The sequence below is a fragment of the Anabrus simplex genome, chromosome X, assembly GCF_040414725.1.
Source record: "Anabrus simplex isolate iqAnaSimp1 chromosome X, ASM4041472v1, whole genome shotgun sequence".
Taxonomy (NCBI): Eukaryota; Metazoa; Arthropoda; class Insecta; order Orthoptera; family Tettigoniidae; genus Anabrus; species Anabrus simplex.
In genome coordinates, this window is record NC_090279.1 from 175,758,116 (window position 1) to 175,776,629 (window position 18,514).

Genomic DNA, 18,514 nt, shown 5'->3' on the forward strand with positions numbered 1-18,514 from the left:
TTCTCCAGACCCAGTTGTGCTCAATGTGATAAGCATGGGCACAAACTATTGCCCTACATCTCAGTTTCCACTGGAGAAGACTTTGACCGAGTACAGGAGGAGGAATATTGTCCTATACCTCCTTGCACACTATTCAAAGACCCTCAATAGTGGTAGGTCGTCTAGAAGAAAGCCCAATTTTCAGAAGACCAAGGCACAGAAATCCATCAGCGAGGCATCCAGGGATTTGACAAGGATGTCACTAAATGATATGACACAGACACTCGTCTCTGGTTCTTTTCTCTCGCAGTAGGTGACTGATGATCTGGCATGACTGGATGCTTTATCCATGTGGATCCAGACATTTAAAGCATCCTCACCGTACAGCCGAGAGATATCTTCGTCGAAATAGGGGTCCATGACATTCTTCTGGAAGTACGTAGCATTGATCTTCACATTTTTCACCACTCTAAGGATTCTGAGTTTACCCTGGGCACAAAAACCTGCCACTACCATGAACCCCCTAGCAAACTTTTCTTTGTTTTCCTTGATGAAGTTTGAGTGCCTCTTCTGGCCTTTTGTGTAGGGCGATAGTAAATTGTCCAGGGCTTGTTGGTGTCATCCAAATAAACCAATGCTTCATCCAGGGTAGATAGATAGATAGATAAGAAATGGGTGAGCCCTGTTTTCGCAGAGCTCCACACGTAGGTCTATGAAGACCCTTTGTGCCCCTTGAACGGGTTTGCCTAGTCCAGCCCTAGTGCTCCTATAAAGGATACCAGTGTCCGGATTTTGGCATTCCTGATGTCCTCCAGGCTCACAAAATGTGAGCCCAGATATCGATGTCTAGTGCTTGCAAAAGCCTCGCACTGACATAACACATGCGCGGAGGTCTCCTCCTCCTTACCGCATCTTCTACACATCAGATCCTGGGTGATTTTCATGATGTGTAGGTGTCTTTGTAAGGTATTGTGGCCTGTTAACAGTCCAACTACCATTCTCATTCTGGTCCTATTCAAATTCATTAGGACCTTTTTATAGCTTTGACTAGGCCCTTTGATAAGTTCACGTGCCTGTCTTGCTATGGTTAACCTCTTCCAAATATCTAGGTGAGACTGGTTTATCCATTGGGATATTGCCAGTCTCACACTTCGGATGACACTCTCAGGAAGGGCTCTGGTCCTGTGAAGGAACCCATTGAGCCCTGTTTCGCTAGTTTGTCAGCTTCTTCATTTCCACTGATACCTGTGTGCCCAGGAACCCATAATAGGGTAACTGAGCTAAGCTCACACAGCTGATCTAACATCCTTTGGCATTCCCATACCAGTTTTGATGTTGTTTTAACTGCACATAGTGCTTTTAGCGCTGCCTGGCTATCAGTACAAATAGTGATGTGTCTTCTGTGTCCAGGCATATTCCATATATTTATAGCACAGGCTAGTATTGCGTATACTTCAGCCTGGAAAACAGTAGCATATTTACCCATAGGAAGGGAGAGCCTTGTCTTAGGCCCCCAGACCCCGGCGCCTGTGCCCGTCTCCGTCCGCGAGCCATCTGTGTACCATGTACAGCCCCCAGACTTAAGACGGGCCCCAGCGTCCGCGGCCCACTCCTTCCTTGTGGGTATCACCACTGTGAATTTATAATTCAAATTAAAGCTAGGCTTCATCAGATCCCCGATCATCATTGCCATAGGGCAAGTCTGGTGAAGTCTTGTAAGAATAGAGGTATGACCTCTATTCGGGTTTTTGAAGGACCATCCTCCGAGTGACCAAAGGCGATAGACACTCATTCCCGCTATTACCTTAACATATAAATGTAAGGGGGGAAAACCTAGGATGGCCTCCATTGCACATAATGGTGTAGTATCCAGTGCCCCTGTTATTCCTAGACACGCAAGTCTTTGGACACTGTTTAACTTGGTGCTCACAGTTTTACTCTCTGAGCCTGGCCACCAGACTATAGATGCATAGGTGATCGTGGGCCGTACAATGGAGATATAGAGCCACTGGACCACCTTAGGTCTTAGGCCCCAAGTCTTCCCGACGGCCCTGCGACAGGCCCACATAATCTTGCGAGCCTTATCCGCTTTATGATCTATATGTTTCTTCCAACTCAGTCTTGCCTCAAGGATTATCCCTAGGTACTTAACCGAGGTTGTCTTAACTAATTTTTTCCCAAATAGGAAAGGCTCTGACAGTCCGTCTAGCCTCCTCCTCCTGGTAAATACCACGAGCTCCGTCTTATCGGGATTAACCGACAAGTCTGTCTCGTGGCACCATCTTTCCACCCTACGTAGAGAGCTCTGTACGAGTTCGGAAACCGTACTGGGGAAATTTCCTACCGCCATCAGGCTTATGTCGTCTGCATAGCCTTGGGCGTATATTCCTCCAACATTTAACCTGGTAAGTAGTTCATCCACTACCAGACACCATAATGTTGGTGATAATACTCCTCCCTGTGGACACCCCCTGTCTATATTAGCTTTCAACATTACAGCGTTGAGGGTAAACAGAACTTGACGGCCCTACAGTGAGGCCATAATCCATTTTATGAGCATACTGCTCACTCCTCTTCTCTCTAGACTACGTTCTATGGAGCCCAAAGATGTATAGTTAAAGGCCCCTTCTATATCTAGGAATACAACCATAGCAAGTTGTTGCTGATCCAAGGCACTCTCCAGCCTAGAAACCAGCTGGTGTAGTGCCATCTCAACCGACTTCCCTGGTTGATATGCATGTTGATGAGAATGCAGGGGAAAGTCTCTTAATACTTTCTCCCTGATATGTCTATCCACCAGTCTTTCCAAGGTCTTAAGTAGAAAAGACGTTAGACTAATGGGTCTATAATCCTTAGGTCTAGTATATGAAGACCTTCCGGGTTAAGGTATATATACCACCTTCGCCTGACGCCACAAGGAGTACACGTACCCCATAGGGAGACAGGCTCTAAAGATTCTGACCAGGTATGGTATAAGGACCCCCCCCCCCCCCCCGCCTCCTGAAGAAGCGCCGGGAAGATCCCATCCACACCTGGGCTTCTGTAAGGGGCAAAGGATTCTAATGCCTACTTAACCCTTCTTGGGGTGACAATCTTTGCGGCTTCCCTCCAGCCACTTTTATTGGGTCTGAAGGATCCACTCGATTCTACCTCACTATTCGTGATTACCAAACCTGGAAAGTGGGCATCAAGCAATAAGTTCAGGGTCTCCCCCTCTGTGGATGTGTATCCACCAGAAGGAGTCTCCAGTGAGCCCAGCCTTGCCCTTCTATCCAAGGTTAAAATTTTATGAAGCCTTGCCGTTCATGTTGACTTTCAATGGAGTCACAAAACTGTCTCCAAGATTTCCTAGAAGCCTTCATCCAGGGTAACAACTGACTGTCATTCATCTCCCGGTACGTGGTTTTCGTATAATTTTTTGGCATTAGTGAACTGTTCTTTTATGTGCCTTGCTTTCAAAGCATGTCCATGTGCCTTATGCCGCTTTAGATCTTCTTTAATTATACAGTAGACTGTACCTTTAGATGTGCTTGTGTGGCTGGCAAGGTGTCATTCAGTTGGTGGGTTTTCCTTCAGGAAGAGCAGCCTTTGCCTTCTTAATGGTGTCCTGAGTCCTGGACGGTCGAACTGTCTTTCGCAGCAGTTTTCTCAAAGTTGTTGTTTCTGGTGGAAAACCATTCTGATGTAATTTTATCATATTGCCTACAGACGACTTAGTGTTGGGACCTTTCATTTTACACTGTTGTACAATCCTCGATAATGAGAAATTGGCATCGGAAAGGCCAACAATACACCCTTGCCATATATCTGCAATTCGGCAGGCCATGAGCCAACAACGTATGATATGACTGTATACAGCACTTCTCTAAATCACTCTGACCAGACAAAAAAAGAGACATACAGCTGCTTTCAGGTGCGACATGTGCGCTCAAGGTCACGTCATGTATTAACTGGGGCAACCCTCTGTAGGGCTAGATGGTGGGTCCTAGCAATGAACACTTCTCTCTCTCCTATGAGGTAACATTTATAAGATTCCTCATGCTAAGTTTCAAAATAAAGTGTTGGGGTGGACCGCAGACAATGTTTCTTCTTCTTTTTCTTCCTCCTTCATTACAGCCTCTGTAGGACCACACGTTTATTTGCTTCCCATTGATCTGTATTCCTTAACCTTTTTACTCTTGCGAAGCGAGTGTGACACGAGGCTGACGTACTTGAACACCTCCAATTTCAGCACAGAAGGCCAGTGCTCTACCGTCTGAGTTACTCAGCCTGGCTACATATTTATTTAAACTGTTCTTCAGGCCAACATTTTGGATTTGGGGCAGCAACTTAATACTGACACTAACTGTTTGAAGTACCGGTACGCTTATTTTTATATTGGTATTTGAATTTACACTCCAGGCCGCCTGGTAGCCACAATTATTGAGGCGTTAAGTTTGTATGGTCTGACACTGGTTGGCCGGTTTGAGTCCCACTGGTAAAAAAAAAAGAAATGTTCACCATCAGAATGTTGGCCAGCAGGGTAGGAGATGTGGTGGTATACAAATTCTGATCACTAGATTGCATGCCAAAAGCCTGGATTAAATTCCAAAACTCTCCACAGTGTTCATATGGAGTGAGGATATGACGCTGTTGATGGTGATTCGTCTGTTAGACTGGGACGTTACATCTTGAGCAGATCCCTTGATGCTATTTGACAGGAGCAGGCTATTGCTGGCAGAGAGTTTCACCAGGGGGATCCTACTAACATAGAAGTTTATCACGTCATTTATTTCATCTTATTAACTCCTCTGATGACTTCATGTTTGACGTCGTAGAGAACATGTGATAAGAATAGGATAAGGGTTGGACATACATATCAATTTACATTCTGTTTTGCCCATACATTTAATATTTTGTTAAAATATTGCAATACTCTTGTGCATTTTGAGATCCTGTCATTTATTCCACATTATTTTCAAATAGAAGAGTTTCTGAGGGAAAAAATTAAAACATCTGTATTAACGGTGTGGGAGGGCATGGGATTTACAAAGCTTATTTGCCAGTAGGAAAAGTTTAGGAACCAATGAACTGAACAATAAAAATAAAAACTAGACTAATTTTGTTGTTGCCCAGATCTATTTCCTGAGACTCGTAGTGTTTACAGTATGCTAGTAAGTTAATGCCATTCCTAATGCAGCCAGTCTGCTAGAAGTACTGCTCGAGCTCACCAACCTTCGTAGCATTATTAGGAAGTAGAATTTAAGCAAATCTTACTTGGAATTCCTTTCAGGGGAGAGAGGTGTTCATTGCAATGTCCTGGTATGGTTAGTTCACACCAAAGTTAATACACAATGTTAACGAAACAATGTTAATGAAAACAATTCTCAACATGTTAATAAACTCTTGTTAACAAACTTCAACATTATGTCTGCATCAAAATAGGTGTTTGTGAGGTTAAAATGGATAGAGTCAGGAAGAAGAAAATACTTACAGCTGCAGCTTTCATTATTTTAGTGAGTACAATTAGAGGAAAGCAAAGAAAAAATATTGGAAAGATGAGTAGAATTAAGTTTGGAGAGATCACTTAGGTTCAGACCTTTTAATTCATGTTGTATCAGGCTTTCAAAATTTTCTTGAGAATGCCCTCACATGACTTTCAGTTCTTGTTGACAGTAATTGGGTCTAAAATTGCAAGTAATGTTACATATAATCAGAAAGCTGGCTCCATTAATGACTTTTTTCCCCTATAGATATGAATGCCCCCACATGACTTTCAGTTCTTGTTGACAGTAATTGGGTCTAAAATTGCAAGTAATGTTACAGATAATCAGAAAGCTGGCTCCATTAATGACTTTTTTTTCCCTATAGATATAACTAAGATTCCTAGCAACTGGTGACTCAGACATTTCACTTATATACCTAATTTGTCTACGAGTATCAAAACAAGCAATTTCAGTTACTGTATCCGAGGTGTTAAAAACTGTATACAACAATATCAAGGAATTGGTAAAAGTACGAAATAAAGAAAAAATTCACTTAACCTAGTTAGGATAGTATTATTAATGGGAGGTTAGGTTATTCAGCGCAGAGTGAAGCTGGAAATGAAACTACATTAGAACAATGTTAAAAGAATATACAGAATTAAAGGTACAGTATAACAGAACTTTCGCTTGCGATTTGATAGTCAATTTTTAGAAGAAATAAGAAATCATCGTATTCCGCACTATGAATCTGCATGCTCAAATTGCGGCCTTGCGCATGTACGAACCAAAATGTTAACGAAAACACGAAAAGTTAATGAAAAGTTTCATTCACAAAAGTTAAAGAAATGTTTATCAACATACTTGAAAAGTTGAAAAGTTAATGAACACGCTATTTTGTTTATTAACATCCAAAAATGTTCATGAACAGTGTTTATTAACAAAGTTAACGAGAACATTCGCCATTGTCCATTGCTAAACTACACACTTGCTTTTATATCGGCCAATGTAAAGTCGCATGTGGCATCATTCACGGCAATCATAACAACTAGATTGTATTACCAACCCCGGCAGAATAAAAGCACAAAGAAAACACAATCCTGAATACAGGATAGGAATGATTTTATAACAAACTTTCCTTAATGGAGAGGAGGGTACAGTGGCAGTAAGGAATTCGTGCACTCTCTGTTCTAGGGGAAGGAGTTCTTCAACAGGGAACTAGAGGCCTAATGCTGCTTTGCGGCAGATCTAATCTTGGGGCTTACACTCGCAGACCCCCTTTGCTTGTCTCCAAGTCAATGGTCTTGTCCACTCCAACTCTAACCTATCCAGACCAATGATCTTGTCCACGCCAATGGTGTTTACACAAGAAACTACAGGCCTAACGCTGCTTTGTGGAGGCTCTAACCTGGGGGCTTATGCCCCCACATCCCCTTAACTAGAGGCCCTCTTTAACTAGAGAGGTTGGTAGCCTTGTCGACCACCCTGATCACGATCTCCATGAGAAAGCAGCAAGAAGTAAACAAAAGGCCGTCACTCCGCGCGGAGGCGAGGCACTAATATTGGTGAGCACGGACGGTAGTATTGATGCCAGTCTCTGTGATGAATGGTGTGGAAATGTTGTTCATAGGGTTGGTTGAAGTATGCATTTCAGTGGGTTCAGCAGACTGATATGTAATTGCACTTACGGTTTTGCAAGGAAAGCAACAGGAAACTACATTTCTCCTCATTTCCCTAGTATGCCTCTTCAGGGAGCTTAGGCTATCTTTGACAGCTGATGGCAGAGCTGTTGGGGATACAATCAGCTTTTGGACTGAGGACTCAATCACACGCACACTAATTTAGAGAAATATGCTTAAAACATGCACAGAAATGGGAAGTTTGGATTACAAAATTGAATTACTAAACTACTTCATACAGATTTAAAAAATAAACAACACTCTTAAAACTGGATAAGGGTCAGTACATAAAACATCTTATATAGAGGGTGTCTGAAAATAAGTTACGGAAAATTTAAGGGCATAATAAATCCAATAATATAAGAGAGGATCCATCATCCATTTCTTCCTAAACCATTTGGTTAATTGGCAGGGGTACAGCAACTGTTTCATATATCTTATGTCCTGCGATGCAGTGCATGAATCTGCAACAGAACGTTAGTGGTAAGGTGTGTTAATATTAGCATCCAAAATTCCCAAAGAAAATGCATGGGGTACGCAGAAATGATGAGAACCTTTACTAGTGAACGGAGTACAGACATGGGCGCGTGACTGAGGACTGCATGGTATCGACTGTTTACATGTGCTGTGGAGTTGGCAAGCAATACAGCAGAGTGCAGTGCGTGACTCAACACATGTAGGGGAAGGTAGTGGACAAGCGCGGCATCAGGAAGGAGAAATTTAAAGCATAATTTCCTGTTAGTAAGATTTCACACTTGTGCCCTGCGCCATGTGAAATACACTATAAAAATATTAATGTTCACAGTATGTACAATACATAAGTTAAATAATTAACAGAAATCAATTACTAACCAAATATATTTCCTCAATGACCTAAGGGATGTCTGGCTGTAAAGACCCGGCCTGTTATGTCAGGAGACCTAACTAACGTGTGCTGTACATTTATGATAACGTACGGAACTAAGTTATATCCTAGGGTACTCTGATCTAAACCTAGTCTCTAATACTTTTTACTGTTTACTTTTATTACATAACTTATGTTATGTGAGTATGTCATTCATTAATTATTTTGCAGGGTGATGTACTATGACATGCACAAAATGTACTGTGTTTACCAATATGCTTCATAAAACAAACGGACTGTTTTCACCCAAAATCAGGAGAAGTTTTACTGCTAGGATTTAAGTTTTGTACGCCAGTCGGTTCAGGATACCTTAGCGTATGATAATCAGAATCAAGACGCTACATTATCCGGGTATGATGATCAGATGCTGCTTTGTTATTCGTTGCCATTACTAGCAAGGTTGGATGTGAGCGAGCGACACGTCAATGAGCTTACAGCAGCGTAACTGCCCAAACTTATCAAGCAAGAGAGCTAGGCCAGCCATACGATGATAGGCCGACACCAAAGTTGCTCACAATTGAACTTACATTTCTTCATTGATTTTCTGGTAAGCTTTCACTAGAAGGAAATAAAATACGCTAGAGATTGATTTGTGTTTCAGAACAATACGTCCTCTTACAATTTCTGTAACTTATTTTCAGACAAGCTGTATAAGCTATAATGAACTTTTAATGTCTGAAGGAGCGACATTAAGCATGCAGGAGAAACTTCATGCTAATACCATACAATACCTTGTTTTCTTTTCCGAGAGTGCTACAACAGATGTAAGGTAGTCGAACAACTCTCCATGTTTACATAATTCAAAAACTAGGAAAATAAATGTGCTAGATTCAAAAACGTCATGAAGTTCAACTGAAAGGTAAGCAAAGGAAAACCCATTACAATCTTGAATCCATTCAAGTCCAAGGTATCAAGCCAGAAGAGAAAAATTTGTTTGAACTTACTTATGTATGGATGCCCCGCAACGATTCGAAGAATACTAACTTCACTCATCGTTGCTTCCAACATTGTCTTTCCTTCACCAACTGCATCAGTGTCACTACTAAGGTCTATGATTTTTGCGGCGTATTCTATACCAGTTTCCTTTTCTATACATCTTCTAACAGTAGAGCTAATACCCCTGTGAATGCCCAAAGTTCACAAATTAGAAATGATGTAAAAGCGAACAATATTAACGGATGAATTACATTGAGGTTATGAAGAACACTTACCTCCCTTCGAGGTTATGAAGAACACTTACCTCCCTAAGATTTCCTTTGGTTCATATTTGGCATAAAATCCTTTTGCTGCATCTATATCTGGTAACAGGTCTTCAGTTTCATCTTTGGCCATTCCTAATCGTCCTTAAAGACGATAAATTATACTGAACGTCTTTACTACAAACGGACGTCACCTACTTCAAATAAGATAGTTCAAGCAAATATCAGGATGACATTCAGTCGAAACCCCTGACATGGAAAAGTTACAGTATCTTGACAGTAATTAACGATACTGAGAGAGAAATTAATGAAATGTTATTGCACAATCATAAATAAAGAAAACAAAACAAAACTACCCTACAGTTCTGCAACCCACAACCATTTTGTCAGAGATAAAAACGTTTCCCCACAAGATAGATCACTTATAGACACCCGGGATCTATATTGGTCACCTTTGTCAGAGAGGGAAATTCAAATGATTTCAAATCACGAACTACATTTGAAGTTATGCAAATGTACATAAATAGGGAATGAGTTTACTTTATTTCATAATCTATCATTTGTGAACATTGGGTATTCTCAGGGAAATTAGTTGTACAGTTAGAAGATGCATATAGAAAAGGAAACCAAAGAATACGCCGCAAAAATATTTTTTTATAGAGTGAGCCCTATTTAAGATCATTCTTGCTACTTCGTTTAGAGGACAACAGCACTCTACATAACAAGCATTTCCACATTATTTGGTGTGTGCGTGTGTTGCTAACACTATGAGTGACATGCTCTACTTGACTGTGCCAATTACACTAGATTCTTCGCCATTTATTTTAATTTAATTTAGTAATATATAAATAAATGCCTCCGTGGCTCAGACGGCAGCGCGTCGGCCTCTCACCGCTGGATACCGTGGTTCAAATCCTGGTCACTCTATGTGAGATTTGTGCTGGACAAAGCGGAGGCGGGACAGGCTTTTCTCCGGGTACTCCGATTTTCCCCGTTATCTTTCATTCCAGCAACACTCCCCATTATCATTTCATAGCATTTATCACTCATTAATGAAATCACCTTGGGAGTGGCGACCCCATTGTAATAACAGCCTATATATGTTTCATTCATTACACCCCTGACCCTGGCAATGACTGGAAAACAGGTTGTAGGTTTTCATTTTCAATTTAAAAAAAATGTTATCCTGCATATTTGTTTCCCGAGTTGAACGAAGCTTAATAGGGCATAGAATTGGGAATGGCTGTAGTAGCGCCACTTAGTTTAATGGGAGTATGATTTTCATTAAATTTTAGATGATGATTGTTTAAAGGGGACTAACAGCTAGGTCATCGGCCCAAAATGATAGGTAATCTAGTGCTTAACTGCTTACTGACAAGCCCTACCCTCTTAATCAACGCAAACTAAATACGATATTGCAATGACCACGCTTTAGGATGGTGATGCAACCTAGCAAGTGGCAGTCCGGTTGGGTCTCGTAGTTATCACCTTGCATTCAGGAGATAGTGGGTTCGAACCCCTCAGTTGGCATCCATGAAGATGGTTTCCCGTGGTTTCTTATTTTCACACCAGGCAAATGCTGGCGTTGTACCTTATTTCTATATTATCTATGGTGACTAAAATGATGCAATTTTCACGGGTCATATAAAGTCAAATTTTGGTCCGACTCATTGGCTGAATGGTCAGCGTACTGGCCTTCGGCTCAGAAGGTCCCGGGTTCGATTCCCGGCCGGGTCGGGGATTTTAATCGCTTCTGAATAATTCTTCTGGCTCGGAGACTAGATGTTTGTGTCCGTCCCAATACTCTCCTCTTCATATTCACACTACACTACCAACCACCACAGAAACACTAAATAGTGATTACATCCCTCCAGATAGGATTGGCGTCAGGAAGGGCATTCGGCCGTAAAAAAGGGCCAAATCCACGTGTGCGACGCAGTTCGTACCCGCGACCCCACAGGTGTGGGAAAACCGGTAGGAAAAATGAAGATATAGTCACATTTTGCCTCTCTTAAGGTTTTTCCTATTCCATCGTCGCTATGACGATGCTGTCATATTTTTTCAACTACTTATGAAATGAGGGCCAATACGGTATCTGAAAATCTCTGGTAAAAACCGAGCCTGTAAACATCGTCTTGCAAATTTCGGCAAAGTGATCAGTGGTTAATAAACTACAGTATTGGGAAATAAGTAAGACTGCATTGCCCTCGGCAGATTTTGATTTAATAACTGTGATTCATTTAGGAAAAGTGATAACATGTTGTCGCGCTGGAGACAATATATTTCACAATATGTTCGCCACTTCGATATGCTTTCTATCTTTACAATGATTTTTAAGTCATTGTATCACGACCCCAATGTATATCTACAAAATTTACACTCCACATAAATAGGTTCTTCTTTTCCAGGTTTTGAAAGAAGCCAGTCTTCAAACAATGTATTCTTATCATACACTCTTAATTTTTTGGGTGTGTTGTGGGTTTGGCATTCTTATAAAACTTAGTAAAACACTCGATATTTAAACATCCACACACAGGAAGTGCAATGAGTTATTAAGGCACAGGTAATATACATTGAAAAAGTAAATCGTTTAAACATTAAAAAACACATAATGCATGCACGAAAGTCACTAAAATACTAAATACTTTAAAAACGACCCCTGTGGTGCTGTAGTAGGATGACTCGGTACCACACAGACACCAGTGAAGAACTGAACTTACGGTTTAATACACACTCACCAAAGAGGATAGAAGGAAAACAGATCTAGTCCAGTATTTAAAAAAAGGTACTTCCCAATTACATGAAGGTACCGAAGCCTCAGCATTTGCCTGATGTGAAAATGGGAAACCATAGATAACCATCTATCAGGATTGATGACAGTGAAAGTCAAATCCACCACCTCACGAATGTAACCTAATAGCTACATGCCTTGAACTGCGTGGCCAAATCGCTTGGTAGTAGTGGCGGTGTAGGACTACACTACCAACCATTCCAGAAACACGCAATAGTGATTACATCCCTCCATATAGGGTTAGCGTCAGGAAAGGCATCCGGCTGTAAAACAGGGTCAAATCCACATGTGCGATACATTTCGCACTCGCGACCCCACAGGTGTGGGAAAAAGCGGTGGCAAAAGAAGAAGAACTCGAAACAGTTTCAAAATAACCGTTTCGAATAGTAGTTTTGCTTCTCCTTCCTAAAATAGAGACATGACACGATTGCTGCAGTGTTGTTTGCACACCGCTATTAATAGGTGATGGTTGCCTGTGAGTTTCGGGTACAGTACCGTAAAATGGGGTGAATGGAAACAATTTTCACTTTTGAAATTGTCTGGACAACGCTTTACGTAAGACACATGAATTATTTTTGTGGCAATGTATGGGTGTAGGTCAAATTATTAACTGGCAAAATTATGATGGTCTTAGCAGTTGCCATTCACAAATATTTTTATAAAACATGTCTGTTTCTATTTACCCGCCAGTGGGGAGAATGGCAACAGGCATATGCATACGTATTACCATAATGCTACTATTGTAGTTTCATTTTGGGGATTGGAAACAGTACCTATATATCTAATATTAATGCTATAAGTGGGGTAGAACAATAACATAAGCATCCTTTCTCAACTTTTATATTTGTCAATAAAATCAGTACAAAATTAGTAAGTTAAATTTAATAAAAATTTACAACATTCAGATATATTTCTAAAATGTACACATTTTCAATGCCAAATGGTATTTCTGTACTAAAACATAGCTTATATGAATGTCCAGTATAAAATGCAAAATTTGAAAACAAAAGCACACTGGTTCCGTTCGGCCCCCCTTCTGTGCAAGATGGGTACAAATTTGTTGCCTTATATACAACATAAGGGGGTAAGAGTATTCCATCTGCAGCAGCTGCAAATATGACTGAATTGGCCGATTTACTTTGATTCAATACCCTTTCAGGACATTTGCATCCTCGCCTGGTAATTATCTTCCTTTTCCCAGGATCATCTGATAAGTTTATTTCGTCAAAATTCACTATATTAGATGGAGGGACATAAACTATTTTTTTTCCAGTTTGTCAAAGTATTCTTTAACAGTATTAGGGGCCACTTATGCTCGTGCTCGTTTTATGTTCTGGCTCACACGCAGTGATCATTTCTCCTTGTGTCGCATTAAGAAAACTGAAAATGAAGTCCCGGCCAGGCATATTTTCTCTGAACTTCTTTACAATCTTCCCACGAGAATCAAGATATTTTTTACAATAATACTTACAATATACTTAACCTATCTACAAGCTATATTTCCTCTTCTGCAGTTAATTCTGTCTGTCCACCTTGTTTCTTTATGGTACCCTTTCGAGTCAAATGACGTTACAATACAGAATAGTTTATTTTACGTTTTTTTGCTTGCGTCCCTATAGCTGAGGCCATTGTTTGTGATGTCATCCACTGCTGTACGGATCGCTTCTTGGCCGTGTTGTGATAGCACTTGTTCCTAGGATCGTGTTTATAAGTTCGGGGCATGGTGAAGCTCTCGTTTCTATTCACCCCGCAAATCGACCATTTGTGCTCAAAAAGAAATTGAGGTTAGATATACAAACACATGTAAAAATATAATAATGCCATATTTATGGTATCGTTTATTAAACACCGGGGTAAGTATTTCATAAAATAAGATTAGTCTACGCCAATGTTTTACCTGCTGTCTGAATGAAGTTTTCCCGCGCCAATTTCCTCGTGGTGATTTGGCTCCACTTTACGTGACAATGGCTTCCACAGAACAGCGTGGACAACCTTTGAAACATAAATTTTTCTTCAGTATATGGTATTTCACAAATATATTCAACACATTTTCTTTTTTCAACAATTACAGTATTATTTACAGCAAATTACTAAACTTTCCTGGTTTTTGTTTCTTGGTTGCTATTGGCTTTACGTCGCACCGACACAGGTAGGTCTTATGGCGACGATGGGACAGGAAAGGGCTAGGACTGGGAAGGAAGCGGCCGTGGCCTTAAGTAAGGTACAGCCCCAGCATTTGCCTGGTGTGAAAATGGGAAACCACGGAAAACCATCTTCAGGGCTGCCGACAGTGGGATTCGAACCTACTATCTCCCGAATACTGGATACTGGCCGCACTTAAGCGACTGCAGCTATCGAGCTCGGTGGTTTTTGTTTCTAATCACCCCATTTTACGGGGTATGCGTTTTGTTAAGGGAAACATTGCATGTTCCCATTCAGCTTGTGATTGTTAGATAGGTAGGTATTTGTTAAACGTATTTAAAATAGTGACTAAAGACTACTCTACAGGACGAGTTAACACAAAAATAAATTAAACAACACAGTTTCAGGAGCAGTGGTCGTAACAGGATGTTTTGTGAAACAGCTACATTCCGAAACGGTTTCGATACCGAAACAGTTTCAAAATAGCTGTTGCGTTTTCTCTGTCCCAACTCTACCGGTAACTCTACTGATATAAGGCTGACATATTTGAACACCTGGACTGAGTCAGGACCAAACCTGCCAACTTGGGCTCAGAAAGCCAACGCTCTACCGTCTGAGCTACTCTGGCAGGCAGGGTACGGTTTATTACGTTTCAATGTTTCGTCAGTTCCTTATTTAATTCTCAAATAAAAGGTTCCATCTTTTCAACACTTTACCTCATTCATCAATTATTGTAGTTCCTTATTTTCCAAAGGGAACCTGCAAGGAAAGTAGGCCTACTGTTGGAAATCTATCGAAATCTGCCTAGGGAAATTATTCCAATCCCTAGTTCCTCTTTCTATAAACAAGTATATGCCCCAATTTGTCTCCTTGAATTCCAACTTTGTCTTCATATTATGACCTGTCCTATTTTAAAAACTCCATTTGAGCTTATTCGCCTAATCATATTCGTCCACTAAAACCAGGTCGGATTTAAAAGATCTATTTTCCGTTTAAGAACGTTCTTCCAAAATCTTGTAGTTGAAGAGAGTAAAAAGTTATTGCATAGCACTTGTTGCATTAAAAATTCTTCATACTAAAATCTAGGTGAAGTTTAAACTTCTGTATATGAGAGTGACTTAATAAACAAGTAAATAAAGAATATTTTGTATTGAGTAGGTGGTCTCTCAAAGGCCCATAAATCATTCATAACATACCGCTTAGTCGAACATCTCATCTCCTTACAAGTTTTTCCAGCCCAAAATTTGTAACATTTTCTTAACACTACTCCTTTATCTGAAATCACTCAGAACAAATCGTGCTGCTTTCCTTTGCATCTTTCCCAATCCTCCAATCAAGTAATTCTGGCGGGAGTCCCAAACACTGGAACCATACTCCAGTTGGAGTCTTACCAGAGACTTTAAACCCTCTCCATTACCTCCGTACGACAACCCCTAAGCACACTCATAACCCCGTGCAGAGTCCGGCTCCATGGCTAAATGGTTAGCGTGCTGGCTTTTGGTCACAGGAGCCCCGGGTTCGATTCTCGGTGGGTTGGGAATTTTAATCATAATTGGTTAATTTCGCTGACACGGGGGGCTGGGTGTATGTGTCGTCTTCATCATCATTTCATCCTCATCACGATGCGCAGGTCGCCTATGGGAGTCAAATCAAAAGACCTGCATCTGGCGAGCCGAACATGTCCTCGGACACTCCCGGCACTAAAAGCCATACGCCATTTCATTTCTTACCACATGCAGAGATCTGTACCTTGTATTTATGTGTTTACTCCAATGAAGATCTTTCCTTATAGTAACACTAGGTACATACAGTGATACTCAAAAGGAACTTTCACGCCATCAACGAAGTAATTCAAAGTGAGTGGACTTTTCCTATTAGTGAAACTCACAACCTGACTTTCAACCCCGTTTAACATCATACTTCCTCAGTTACGCATTGAAGGTACCAATTGTGTAGCCCTCTCTACAGGTAGGCCTATATATGTATCTTTAACAGTTTAGCCTGTGTAAGTTTAAAAGGCGCTTAGACGACCATTTTTTCTTCCACTTGTTTCACTTAAATCGTTACTGTAACATATAAACATTTATAGTGGGCTGTATTTTAAAGATATATATGCTGTTGCAGACTTATTTTGTAGAACTTTTTATGTTGAACAATTCTTACCATCATACTATAAATGCATCTTTAACGGTTTAGCCAGCGTAAGCTAGAAAAGGTGCACGAACGGCTGTTTCTTCTTCCACTTGCTTGAAATAAATCGTTATTGCTCAGCTTCTTTTGGCCATAGATGAATGTTTCTATGCATACACATTTCTTGAGAAATGCTTAATAAAATGGTGAAAACTGCATCAAAATCCATGCGGTGGTTCTTGAGATTAGCCCTCACGGACAGACAGGATTAAGGTCTTTAGGTATTTATTTTCATTTTATGGCCTTCATTGGACCGCTTTAGTGAATTTTATAAAAACTGTTTCTTACTTTCCTGTCAGCCCAGTTCTTCTTCTTTCTTGCTTACAACTTGCTTTACGTCTCGCTGACACAGATAGGTATTATGACGACAATGGGATAGGAAATGGCTAGAAGTAAGTACAATCCCAGAATTTTCCTGGTTTGAAAATGGGAAACCACGGAAAACCATCTTCATGGCTGCTGTCAGCGGGGTTCGAACACACTATCTTTCGAATGCAAGCTGATAGCTATATTACCCAAACCAAGCAGCCACTTGCTCGGCCAGTACTCCTTCATTCTCTCAGATCTTAACTCTCTTCCTTCGTCTGAAATCCTCTGTCCCAATGTCCGACTGTTGATTTTGTAAGACAGATGGGTGGATCGATCTCAAACCTAATCACATCAAATTATAGTCGCATTCTTTCTGCAATAAAGGGTGGTATACAATATTTTTTAACACATGTTCAGTGTTTTAGCTATTTTAATCGGAATGAAAAAGAACCTGTTTTCTGGTACTCTACGGAAAATCTATACTTTAAAATTCCATAAAATAAAAATATGTCATCTAGTCATAACAAACTCTTAATATGTCGTAGTTCTTCAGAAGTTTTCAAAATTACAGACGTTCATGGATTTCTGAGTACTGCAAATTTGGGCAATATTATGCTCAACAAACACTCATGTTCATAAGAAACAGAACACCTTGAAAGACTAGAGATAGGAAGTTCATATTCACAGGACATGTTCATTAGCATTGCAATCACCTAGGTTCAGCATGATTGTGTCCTGTTGCCTAGTAGGCACTGGGTCCTCCATAGGCACTGATAATTTGTTCTACGCGAGATGGCATCGACACGACGTATAAGGCGCGAATGGCGTCTTGGGGTATTGCCATCCATGCTGCATTCACCTGGTTCCACAGTTCATCTTTAGTGGTTGGTATTGGGTCACAGCGCCGCACCCGTCATTTCACCATATGCCAGACGTTTTCGATTGGCGACAAGTCCGGTTATCGGGCGGGCCAGGGCAACAGTCTTACATCCTGTGACAACAAGAAGGCACGTGTTCGTGCAGCAACATGCGGTCGCGCATTGTCCTGCTGAAATATGGCGTCTGGGGTGTCGTGCAGAAAGGGTATGGCTACGGGTCGCAGGATGTCATTGACGTAGGTCAAACTAGTCACAGTGCCCTGGGCACGCACCAACTGTGATTTGTGGTTGTACCCAACAGCACCCCACACCTTCAGTTGGCGCTGTATGTCGTGTGCGAATGCAGCCAATGTGATGCCCCCCCCCCCCCGCCCGTCTGTGGCGAACCAAAATGCGGCTATAATTTTCAAACAAACAGAACCTGGATTCGTCCGAAAAAAAAAAACTATCTGCTGCCACTCCTGTCCCCATTGACGCCGTTCCATACTCCATTGCAGACTAGCATGTTTATGCACATTTAGTCAAAGGTAGGGCAGAGAAGTGGACGACGCCGACCGTAATAAACGGCGACGGACTGTCACTCCTTAGAGTGTACGATGTGTTACACTGATCCACTGTTGCGCCAGAGCCGAGAAGGACGCGGATCTGTCCTACAATGCCATTCGGATGAGGTGTCGATCTTCTCGGGGGGTGGTCTGGGTGGTGGAACCAGACCATCTCGTCGTGTTCTATGAACCATTCTGTACACACTTTGTTCCACACGAGCAGCAATTTCCCGGATGGATGCATCACGTTCTCTCATGTCAATAATGCGCCCTCTTTCAAACTCAATCATTTGACGGTACGGTTCTCGCATACGTCTGCGTGGCATCCTGCACGTCTGCTCTAGTCACACTAATCCATTACCTTTGGTTTATAGCGAGAAGGAGAATCGCAGGCACATTTTACCAGTCGATGGTGCCCCGAGGTATCGATGTGGCC

The 18,514-nt window shown here is 41.3% G+C and overlaps 2 protein-coding genes across 3 annotated transcripts in view; one reads left to right on the plus strand and one right to left on the minus strand.

Moving 5' to 3' along the window:
* The window catches only part of PhKgamma (phosphorylase kinase gamma), a 98,937-nt gene extending 89,346 nt beyond the window's left edge, over positions 1-9,591 (minus strand). For both annotated transcript variants that reach the window (XM_067159230.2, XM_067159228.2), the window contains exons 1-3: positions 9,265-9,591; positions 8,969-9,144; positions 8,756-8,876 (exon numbers count right to left, since the gene is read on the minus strand). In XM_067159230.2, the coding sequence (XP_067015331.2) occupies positions 8,756-8,876; positions 8,969-9,144; positions 9,265-9,356 (389 nt within the window). In that variant the 5' untranslated portion in view covers positions 9,357-9,591. The remainder of the gene's footprint in view (positions 1-8,755; positions 8,877-8,968; positions 9,145-9,264) is intronic.
* Positions 1-18,514, plus strand: part of LOC137503105 (uncharacterized) — a 229,468-nt gene that overhangs the window by 137,068 nt on the left and 73,886 nt on the right. The window lies entirely within an intron of this gene.